At 45.1% G+C, this 12,356-nt stretch overlaps 1 protein-coding gene across 1 annotated transcript; it reads right to left on the bottom strand.

Moving 5' to 3' along the window:
- Positions 1-4,050: 4,050 nt before the first annotated feature.
- LOC145362558 (putative G-protein coupled receptor 139) lies at positions 4,051-11,143 on the bottom strand. The gene is made up of 3 exons (XM_080218563.1): positions 11,020-11,143; positions 6,930-7,025; positions 4,051-4,949 (listed from the first exon to the last, which is right to left on the bottom strand). Exons 1-3 carry the CDS (start codon positions 11,141-11,143, stop codon positions 4,051-4,053), a joined length of 1,119 nt encoding a protein of 372 aa, XP_080074689.1.
- Positions 11,144-12,356: the final 1,213 nt, after the last annotated feature.

Raw genomic sequence — 12,356 nt, 5'->3', positions numbered from 1 at the left:
ACCCTGTTATTTTTCCATCTTGCCAAATTCTCATTCATATCTCTTTCTCAATCTGCCGCAGGTTGTTGGGAGGCCAATAGAAAATGCCGAATCTTGTGAGTACACCCTTCCTATTCCTGTACTCTACCCATACTGCCTCGCTGTATAAGCCATGTGAAGTACATTGGGTGCAGTCCTCCTGCAGTGCTGCTGCAATATTCTCCTTACCAGTCTTGAAAATGTCCTTCCCCTGTTACATCACTCTCTATCCTGCTTGAATCATCTGTATCCTTGTACGTTAAGCTGTCATTCCTCTCCTTTCCTTAACAAAGTCTCTGTAATAGCAGCAACATCACAGTTCCAAGAACGAATCCAAGCTCCAAGTCCATCAGCCTGTCCTGTTACACTTTTTGTATTGAAACAAATGCAGTTCAGCCTGCCGGACCCGCTTTAATTAGGAGCCACACTATTTCTGCTCTTTCTCTGAGTCTTACTGGCCCTGTTCTCTAGTTCCACTTCAGCGAATTCACCTTTGCTTTATTCCCCTCTCCCTGGTAGATTTCCTTCCCTAAAGGACATTAGTGAAAGGAATTGGTCCTTTCGACAATCAAATATGGTTTTATGGTCATCAGTAGATTTTCATTTCCAGACATTTTTTATTTAATTCAAGTTCCATCAGCTGCAGTTACCGGATTCGTACCTAGAACATTAACAACATGAGGAATCCTTCCTGAAGTTATGACATCAGTAGGAGCTACTCAGAAAATTTCCTCAGTTTTCCTTTCAAAGACTTACTCAACAATCAGCTGCTTCTGTTGGTCCCACGTCACTTTCTGAACTGTAATACCTGATAGACAGCTACCCAACTGGACATTGCAGTATGGACCGGGTAGTAAGGGACACAAGACACAGCAACACCTCTCTACCCACTTCCCTAAACTCCCACACTTTCCCCAACTCTCAGCGTTTCACTCTCTGCAACTTACAGTCTGTGGAGATCCCTCAATAGGCAGATTTCACAGGCCTCAGTTCCGAAGTTCATACTTGGTCATGCCCAAATCATTAATCGATTTTAAGTTATTACACCCCTCCCCCTCTCGGTCTGAGTAACCGCCGAGGGCTGACGGGCTTGGAAGCCTTTCTTTGAAATTTCAATGCTGGGTCTGGTTCCTCCTGCTCAGCCTCGGAAGTGAGTGGGGTTCAGCAGACCGGGGCTCGCCTCTTCCACCATGAGCGTTGTGGCCCGAGTTACCTTTATCGGGAGACAATGTGGCCGAGAGGCTAAACCCGCTGTGTCCATTTCAGACTCCGAGTTTCTCACTGGTGGAGATGGAGAGCAGGAGCCGGAGTATCTGGAATTCTTTCCAAAGTTCTGGGTGTGCCGGGAATTGATTTTCCCTGCATGTCTTGGGGTTTCACGGTTTGTAGATGTTTGAAACATTCCCATAGGATGGTATCTCCCAAGCGGACTTGATAGAAAACTGGCCCTGTTCCTGACCTGAACGTGCCTCATAACCAGCGTATCCATTGCCATGATTCTTAACTAATAGCCTAACAACTGCCTTTAACAGCCTGTCCCAGTTGATGGAAACGGCACTGGGTGTCAGCTCCCACCCTCGGAGGATCAGACTTAACTTTGGGAAGAGTGATCATGAGCAACTCTGCTTGGGCTGTTCCATTTGTTGAAGAGGGGAGGGGACTGGTGATTGGGGGGATGTTGCCCTGTAACTGAAGCTGAATCTGGATAGTTTGGTGTCAAAGGAGACTGTGGGATAGTTTTTTGAACCTCTTTTTACTGTTTGGGCCGCTCTTTCTGCCAGACCGTTGGATGATGGGGAATATGGACACTGTCCTAACGTGTCAAATTCTGTTCAATTTGTTGCAATGCACAAAGTCCTGGCAGTTGAAGGGTGGTCCATGTTCAGAAACCAACGCCTGTGGGATCCCGGGTGTCAAGAAAGAGGAGTGAGGTTTCTCCACTCTTGTCCTTGTGTTTGATGATCTCACCCTCTGTACGGCCATCCATTGTGAATCAGCATCTACCATTATCAGGAACATAGACCCCATGAACGGTCCGGCACTGACCATGTGCAGCCACGTCTACGGCTGTTCCAGCCATTCCCAAGTGTGAAGAGTAGTGACTGGTGACATTCGTCCCTTGTTGACATTGCCAACACTGACCCACGACCAAATACCTGTCCTCATACCTGGCCACAGACGTGGCAATTTGGAGGTTATTCAGTTTGTCACTCCTGGGTGGCCACGAGTACCGTGAGGATAAGATGGTGAACCTTGGCTCAGGATGATACTCTTGAACCCAATTGGCGTGTGCCATCTTCCACAGTCAGCTGTCCTCTGCCACTCCAATATGGGTACAATTCAGGCTGTAACGGCCTTTTGGTTTCCCCCATCAGCGCTCGCTGCTTCAGTTTATTCAGGACTGGGTAATTTTGTATCCAAAGCCAAATATTATTGGTTGCCACTGGGAGAGTTTTGAAAAAGTTCATGATTACCTTCTCTTCCACTGGGGATATGACCAGTGTATGTTAATTGTAGCCAACTCAAGGCATCCTCCTTTGCAAATCTGATGCCTAGTTGCCCATGTTCAGAGGGCAATGAAGTGTCAACCACATTGCTGTGGCCCTTCCCTGGGACATTGATAAACACAGTAAAAAGTCTGACAACACCAGGTTTAAGTCCAACCGATTTATTTGATAGTAAATTCACTAGCTTTCGAGGTTACCCTCTTTGTCAGGTGAATGGAGAGTTCTGGTGACGAACATTCACCTGACGAAGAGGGTAACCTCGAAAGCTAGTGAATTTACTATCAAATAAATCGATTGGACTTAACCTTGGTGTTGTCAGACTTTTTACTGTGTTTACCCCAGTCCAACGCCGGCAAATCCACATCATGACATTGATAAACCAGATGGGTCTTTCTGAAAATGGACAATGTTTTTATGGTCACTAACGAATTCTAAACTCCAGATATATTTACTCAAGTTCCACCATCTGCGGTGACGTGATCAGAATCCGTGTGCCCAGAACATTAGCTGAGTTCTTGCATTACTGTTCAAGTGATAAAACCAACAGTCCATCACATCCACACCTGAGTGTACACATCCTGAATTCCAGTTACCCAGACACACCATACTATGCATGTCTGCAGGGCTCCCGGATTGGACAGCATTAACTGCCTCAATCAGGGAGCTCATATTCCAAAGCTCCACTTGATGGTTATCGTTGAAGTCCTTAGATATATCTCTCTACCTCTTTCTATGTTTCTTGTGGCTCTCTCTCTGTCACTCTTTCTCTATGTCTCTCTGTGCCTCTGTCTCTCTCGATGTTTCACTCTGTCTTTTGCCGTCTCTCCGCCTCTCCCCCACTCTCCCTCTGTCTCTCCTGCCCCCCACCCCCCCGTGTCACTCTCCTACTCCCACTCCCTATCCCTCTTTAATTTATTTGTCTCTCTGCCCTCCCACCCACCTCACTCTGACTTTTGCTCTTGCTTTGTCCATTGTGCTTTTTCAGTCCCACTCCTTCCCATTCACTCCTGCTCTGTGTCTCGATATCTCTGTTTCTATCTGACTCTGGCTATTTCCTTCTGCATCACTTTTTGTCTCCCGTTCCCCCACCCGCCTTGTCTCCCTCTCCCTCTCGCATTACAAACTCCAATCTGTCTTCCTCTATCTCCCTTTCTCATTTCCTGTATATCTGTCTCGCCATTTTCCTCATTATTTCTGTCTTTCTCATTCCCTGTTTATCTCTCTCGCCATTTTCCTCACTATTTCTGTCTTTCACATTCTGTGAGGCTCTGTCTTTGTCTCTCTTCTATCTCTCTGTCTCCCTGTTTATTTTCCTGTACCTGTTAGAAACTCTTTCAAACTCTTTGCTCTCCAAGTCTTCGTGCCTTTCCCTCTCTTTGCCACTCTCTGTCTAATAATCTCACTGTTGCTAACATTGTCCTCTCTATCTATCTGTCAGTCTTTCTATCTCTGTGAGGCTGTTTGGTGATTTACAGTTTGAATGCCCAATAGGAAGAGTCAGAGGTCTTGTTGTTGTCATTTCCTCTCAGGCTGTATTGAGTTGAAAAATTGCAGTAAGGGGATATTTCAGTAGATTTTTTAGCTGCTGCCTGAACTGAGTTTGTGTCACAGCATAAATGGCAGTATTTGTACAGCAACTTGTGAGTTGCAGCATGAAGCCCAATTCCATAACATAAAAATCTAATCGCAAATGATAGCCCAAATCATACATGCGATTCCATACTGAATAAGCCATGAATGTTGACCATAAGATGATGAAATTGGCTGAGATAACAAATAGGAAAATGATGGATTTCCTTCGGCTCTCCAACTCTGGGTCTCTGGGCTTCTCACCGCTGCGGTGAGCCCGGAGTCTCCTCCGGGCTCTGCTGCTCACTAAAATGTGTCTGACGGTAAAAGCATTCAGCAGCAGAATCAGGACGAATGGGACACACGGGTTTAGAATGTAATGGAGGAACTCGATTGTTCCCCAGGCCAGAGATTCTGTGGCATCGCCTGTGAAGTGACAAAACCAGGGGAGGTTCCGCAGCCGATATGTATTTAATAACATAAAATACCAGATAATGTTCTTTAAACAGCTCAGCACCGTCACTGTTCCCAGAACCACAGCCGCCGATTTCTCAGTGCAATATCTACTTCTCAGCTTGGGGCAGCAAATGGCCACAAATCGATCAAAGGTGAAAGTGACGGTGAACCAGACAGAACAGTCAGTGGCTGCATAAAGCAGGACGGCGTGGATGTTACACACGGGGAGCGAGCGCACAAAATAAAAGTGTTCCAGATAAAGAATGGGAATGTGTCTCAATATCAGGTCGAGGATAATGACCAGCAGATCCCCCGCTGACATGGCCACCAGGTAACGAGTGACACATTTGGACAGACCACAGTTTCTGCTCGTCAACGTCACAATTGTGATTATGTTCACTGTCAGGAAGGAAGTAAAGAATAAAATTAGACATGATTCAATGGAAGGAATTACCATTTAGACTTACGATGGGTTAATTTTTTTAAAAAAGTACAAAAACATAACAATTGGAATATATATTTTTAAGCCAGCATGTCTTTCGGAGTGTGAGAGGAAAGTAGAGCATCTGGAGTAAACCTGTACAGACACAGAGAGAATGTACAAACTCAACACAGACAATGACCCAAAACTGGAACCGAACCCACGTCCCTGATGCTGTGAGTCAGCAGTACTAACCACTATACCACCGTACTGCTCCTTGGCAGAGACACAAAGTTAACATTTGGGCGAGAGCTTTCCAGTGAGTCCTCAACATTATCCCTCACTCAGCTACAGGTAAATATCCCCTCTGCCTGTGAAGGATTTGGAGGGTAAGAAGGATGAGGCAGTAAACCCTAACAGAAGATGCGGAGTGGAGTCCTGTAGGTGGTAATCTGTTGTCTCTCAGACAGCTCACTGACAACTCCCACAACAGAGCTGGTACCAAACTGTGTTGGTTTGACCCTTTCCTCTGGACAATACTAACAGTTGGCAGAGGGAGATCCTGATGCCCTGAAGCACAGAATCTCTATTATATTTACATCTCCATGAGTCCTCCCTTGGCAGGAATGTTGTCAATATATGCACCAGGTAAAAACTCAAACAAAGGCCAGTAGCAAAGGAAAAGCCAAGCAAGCTGCCTAATGATTCTCATCCTGTGACTCCGACATCCAATATTATGAAATGCATGAAAAGGTTAGTCATGGCATGAATCAGTTCTGGCTTCCCAGGCACCCTAGATCCACTACAGTTCACTACATCCACAACAGGTCCAAAATGCCATCTCTCTGACACTACAGTCAACCCTGTAACACCGACTCATGTTTATCAACGACAGCTCAGCCATTAACACCATTATTCCTGTGCATGTGTGTGTGTGTGTGTGTGTGTGTGTGTGTGGGTGTGGGTGGGTGTGTGTGGGTGTGTTGTGTGTGACCACCAGACTACCTGATGAGTGTTCTTAAGTGTATGTTATTCCGGAGCCTTACAACAATTTTGGCTTCTGAATTTGTGTGTGAGTGGGAGTAAGTGCCTAAATCTGATTGCTTCTATCAGTAAATGTTTCTCTTAATATATGTACGTTTGTGTTTCTGTGACTCCAGGAAAGTTTGTGGTGGTACAGGGGACAATGTTGCCTCATAGCACTAGGTTCCCTGGTTCAATTTCAGGCTTGGCTACTCTCTGTGCAGAGTCTACTCGTTCTCACTGTGTCTGCGTGGGTTTCCTCCAGGTGCTCCGGTTTCCTCCCAAAATCTGAAAGTTGTGCTGGTTTGATGCATTGGCCGTGCTAAATTCTCCCTCAGTGTACCTGAACAGGCGCCGGAGTGTGGCAACTCGGGGATTTTTATAGCAACTTCATTGCAGTGTTAATGTTTGCATACTTGTGACATTGATGAATGAATTTCAATATGAAATATTTTTTCTCTTGAGATCCTGCTGTGCAAACAGGATCAATTAAATGCATCCTGCAGCCCGGTGACTGGGTGGGCAATTGCAGTGAACTGGCGTTACATGTAGATGGTAAAAAAACGATTCTGCTTTATATTTTTCTCACAAAGGATTTGTGTTAGGTCACATGTCTATGGATAGTCACAGCACACAGAAGACACCCTAGCCCATAGGCCCTGAGACAATTGTCAGCGGCTGAAAGAATTAATAACAGGATATAGGGATTCAACAGAAACAACAAGAGCAGCAAACCCAGTACAGTAAATGACAAGGAAATCAATACAGTTAAACAGCCTTTCTAGAATTAGGAACTGGGGACAGAACTTTACAGCCTCAATTTTCCGAAAACTGCAAAATCCTACCCGTGTTCAACAGACCATCCCATGCTCTGACGCCTGCCTGCTCCGATTCCAGTGGCAGTCGGACTGGTACAATTCCAGACAGGGACTTACCTGGAACTCCAACAATCGCCAAGATGGGATAGTAAACGTACTGAATCACCTTCAGTAGACTTTCAATCCGATAAGCTAATGGCATCCTCCAATCATCTAAGGTAAACAAATAAATCCAATAGTTTAAACTTTTGTCCATGGCTGGAATCTTCCAATCCATTGTTCCCAGATTCTGATCAATTGTTGGAACATTCTGGGCCATTGCTCCCAGATTCTGATCTCTCCTCTCTCTCCCTCTCTCTCCACAGCCGCTGATCGCTGTTAGTGTTGGAGTTGTCGCTCCCGCTGACTCAATGGGACAACACACTGAACGGAATCCCTTATTATTAGAAGGGGGAAATCCCTCCAGGCACACTAATCAGATCCATGGAGACTCACATCAATTACAGTCACTAAACAAACAGCTTCACCTCACCCTGTTCAATCCAACACTTTTTACACGCAAAGAAGAGAATTTACAGCCTAGATGGGGTGTTGAGGTTCAGGGAAGTATGGGAAGTTGGAAATAATGGAGAGGCAGACATGACTGTGCAGAAGGAGGCCATATGGCCCATTGAGTCTGCACCGAGTCTCCGACAGACCATCCTACCCGCATTGGAATGATCATAGTATATGTTTTCTTTTTAAGATCAATGTAAAGGTTTAAGTGTGGAGACCTGAACGCGCCTCTCAATGCACACATATTATTGGTTTCGAGGTATTTTACATTAGCATTAACATAAACCCATTTATATTATATCAGGATATGCCCCTAAATATTACCGTAAGGATAATATACATCATTGAACTTTTTGCCATTCATCGCCTCCAATAAATTTGTGACTTGATTCATTCAGCGCTAAAATCATTCATCATTTTTTTTCAGGCTTTAGAGTAAGAACAAAGAAAATTACAGCACAGGAACAGGCCCGTTTGGCCCGCGAAGTCTGCACTGACCATGCTGCGTCGACTGAACTAAAATCATCCCCCTTCCAGGGTCCATATTCCTCCGTTCCCATCCTATTCATGTACTTGTCAAGACGCCTCTTAAAAGTCACTACCGTATCCGCTTCCACTACTTCCCCCGGCAATGAGTTACAGGCACCCACCACCACTTCTGTAGAAAAAAAAATCTGCCTCGTAATCTCCTTTAAACCTTGACCGTCGCACCTTGAACCTGTGCCACCGAGTAAATGACTCTTCCACTCTGGGAAAAAAAAGCTTCTGACTACCCACTCTGTCCACCCCTCTCATAATCGTGTAGACTTCTATCAGGTCACCCCTCAACCTCCGTCATTCCAGTGAGGTCAAATTACGTTTTTCCACCTCTCCGCCCAAGTCTCCAATCGATCCATATCTTGCTGTATCCTCTTATGGTCCTCACCGCTATCTGCAAATCCATCAACTTTTATATCATCCACAAACTTGCAACCGTTGTGTCATACACAATGTTGCAAAAAGGGAAGTTCTCAGCTCTGATCCTGAGGAATGCCACTTGTCATAACCATCATTCAGAAAAAGACAACCTCCCACTGCTACACTCTGTCTTCTTTGACCAAGCCAGTTTTGTATCGACCTTGCCAGCTCACCTCTGATCCCATGTGATTTCATGTTCTGCATTAGTCTGCTAAGAGGGATCTTGTCAAAGGCCTTACTGAAGTCCATGTAGATAACATCCACTACCTTAACCTCATTAAACATCTTCCTCGAAAACATTCGATCAAGTTAGTGAGACACGATCTCCCCTTCACAAAACCATGTTGCCTCTCACTAATACGTCCACTTACTTCCAAATGGGAACAGATCCTTCTCGAATAATCCTCTTCAATAACTTTCCTACCGTTGATGTAGGGCTCATGGCCTGCAATTAACTGGATTGTTCTTGCCACTTGAAGCATAGACAGCAAAATCACTAGCGACTGCATTGTGGTGGCACATTAGTTAATAGTGTTGCCTCACAGTGCCAGGGACCAGATTTTGAGTGCTGGCCTTGTTCACTGTGTGGAGTTTGTGTGTCCTCCCCTGTGTCATCATGGGTTTCCTCCAGGTGCTCCGGTTTCCTCCCACAGTCCAAAAGACCTGCTCGTTAAGGTGCATTTGCCATGCTAAATTCTCCATCAGTTTTGCCCGAACAGGCGCCAGAGTGTGGCTACACTTGGATTTCCACGTGTTGATATAAGCAGACTTGTGACATTACTAAATAAGCTAAACTCTTCGTCTCCATCCAAACCAAAGATATATTCCAATAACCTCAACATAAGTTAGGGAGGAAATGGCCGAGTGGTATTATCACTTAGACTATTAATTGAAAAACTCACCTCATGTCTGGTGGATCATTGGGTCGAATCCCACTACAGTAGATGGTGGAATTCGAACTGAAGGAACGTGTCAGTCTATCGCTCTCAGAATCTGAGGCATTGCTGTCTATTGTTCTCAGTTTTTTATCCAGTATTGGAACATTGTAGCCTATTGTTCTCAGATTCTGATCCAGAATTGTAACATTGCAGTCTATTGTTCTCCAGTGCTGCGGAATTTTTGTTATGAAGTGAAGTTGAATAGACTGGGGAATCCGCCCCCCTTTCCTATTCTGGCCTACACATCACTCCAAATCCTCATCACTATGCCTACTTCATAACTATCCTGTAAAAGGGTTAAGCAAGCCATTGAGTTGATTGGTAACTAGACACAAGCTACAAATGCTGGCCCAGCCAGCGACATCACGTCCATGAATGAATGAAAATAAAAATAGTCATTCACATTGTGTTTGCTTTCTTATGGAAAATGGTGACACATCTGGTGTATTATTATTATTTAAAATGGGTTTCCTTTCCTTATTAACCTTACCTAACCAGTGGATTGGTGTGATGTCTCACAGCACCAGGGACCTGGGCTCGATTCCTGGCTTGGGTCACTATCTGTTCAGAGACGACATGTTCTTTCCGCGTCTGGGTGGGCTTCCCCCGGCTGTTACGATTTCCTGCCAAATTCCAGAGATGTGCGGGTTAGGTGGATTGGTCATGCAAAGTTGCCCCTTATTGTCAGGGGGATTAGCGAGGGTAAATGCGTGGGGTTATGGAGATAGGGCATGGGCTGGTTTGTGTTCAGTGCAGACTAGAATCGCCTCCATCTTCACTGAAGGATTCTATGATATTCCCTATGTTATTAAGGCAGGTGTGGTTCAGAACGGGAAAACTGAACAACCTTTACCCAAAGACAAGACATTGCACATATTACAAATGCCATCTCACAACAGAACATTTTGTGAAACTGAGGGAAATGGAGAGCATGTTTCATTTCGGTGGTTTTTTATTAGGAAGAATTCAGATATTTAGGTTTTTTCTAACCAGTGCAGAGTCAGGGAAAAGACAGAGGGAGAGGAAGAAAGAACAAATGGTCTTGTGATAAGAGGGAAGGCTGGAGTTTTTTTTTATTATTTGACAAAGAGAATGATGCTAAGAGACAATAAGAAATCTCACAACACCTGGTTAATGTCCAAAAAGTTTATTTGGAATCAAAAACTTCTGGAGCGTTGCTCCATCCTCAGGTGAGTGGAGAACTGGGTTTACAAACACGGCATATATATACTATAAACACACACAGATGCAAATGCAAGTAAGTAGTTGGAATGCGGGTATCTACAGGTAATTAAGTCTTTAGAGCTACAGAAAACGCAATTGTCGAGAGGATGACTCGCAGGTTAAAGAAGTATGAATTGTCTCAAGGCAGGATAGTTAGCAAGATTTCACAAGCTCAGGCCAAATACTGAGAACGATGTGCAGTACAGCAAGAACTCAACGTTGAGGCCGCCCTCGTGCAGAACTTGGCTATCAGTTTCTGCCCGGTGATTATGCATTGCTGTGTGTCTTGAAGGCCACCTTTGCAGGACGCTGACCCAAAGATCGGAAGATGAGCGGGATTGACTGCTGACATTTTCCCCGATCAGCATTGCATTGACCCCCTCAGAATTTAAACAGAGGACATGACAGACACATTATCCTTCATCATCCAGTACTTTCACGGACCAGAAAAGCTATGAGATCTTCTTCGGAGCCTTCAACATGTCATCGATGAAGACAAACATCTGGTCAAGGCCTCCCCATACTCCCAATACCTGCCTTCAGACAACCACACAACCTCAAACAGACAATTGTTGCAGCAAACGACCCAACCTTCAGGAAAATAGCGATCTGGACACCAGACAACAACTTCTGTAGGACGTGCCGGATCATCGACATGGATATCACCATCACAAATGAGGACACTATCCAGCAGGCACACGATATATACTCATGTGACTCGGCCAATGTGGTCTACCTTATACACTGCAGGAAAGGATGTCCCGAGGTGTGGTCCGTTGGTGAAACAAAGGAGACGCTACGACATTGTATAAATAGATACCGCAGGACAACCACCAGGCAGGAGTGTCTCCTTCCTGTCGGAGAACAGGTCAGCGGTCAGGGGCAATCAGCCTCTGATCATTGGGTCAGCGTTCTCCAAGGCAGCTTTCAAGACATATGACAACACCAAATCACTGAGCAGAGACTGATAGCCAAGTTCCACATGTGTGAGGATGGTTTCAACCCGGACCTTGGGTTCGTGTCACACTATATTTAAACACAAACATTTGGCCAGAGCTTGCAAAATTCTACGAATTGTCATGGTTTGAGACAATGCATACCTCTTTAACCTGTGATCATCTCTCTCTCTATTCGCATTATCTGTAACTGTAAAGACTTGATTACTTGCAAAGACTTCAGTTGCAACCATTACCTTGCAATTCTGTCGATCTATATAGGCCCTGTTTGTGAACTCTCCATTCACCTGATGAAGGAGCAGTGCTCCAAAAGTTGCTACCAAATACAGCTGTTGGACTTTAACTTGGTGTTGTGAGACTTCTTTCTGTGACGACTCCAGTCCAATGCCAGCACCTCTACATCATGGCTATCACCAACAGCCACAAACCATCGGTTCAAAGTGGAGAGGATCTTCAACGATACCACCCACATCAACACAAACATCAAATTCCTACAAAATGCAAGAAAGCAAACAAGGTCCCAAAAGGATACAGGTCACGAACTCAGTCAATGCGGCCGACAATACAGATTATGCCGAGAGACGTTGCTGTTGCATCTCTCTCACACTCCTCACTCACCTTGTACATTACTCTACAGCGGATGTCACAGCCTGGAAACTAAGGTAGAGGCAATATTGAAGGTGGCAGTGCAAGTGGAGAGTGTGGTGAAGAAAGCCTATGGTATGTTAGCCTTTATAGGAAGGGGTATAGAATATAAGAGCTGGAGTCTAATGTTGCAGTTGTACAGAACGTTAGTTAGGCCGCATTTGGAGTACTGCGTCCAGTTCTGGTTGCCTTACTACGGGAAGGACATGGAGAATCCGGAGAGAGTGCAGAGGAGGGTTACCAGGATGTTGCCTGGTATGGAAGGACTG

This window comes from Carcharhinus amblyrhynchos, unplaced genomic scaffold (assembly GCF_965287045.1).
Source record: "Carcharhinus amblyrhynchos unplaced genomic scaffold, sCarAmb.v2.hapA scaffold_38, whole genome shotgun sequence".
NCBI lineage: Eukaryota > Metazoa > Chordata > Chondrichthyes > Carcharhiniformes > Carcharhinidae > Carcharhinus > Carcharhinus amblyrhynchos.
Note: the sequence above shows the minus strand (reverse complement) of the source record. Positions and strands in the feature narration are given on the sequence as shown.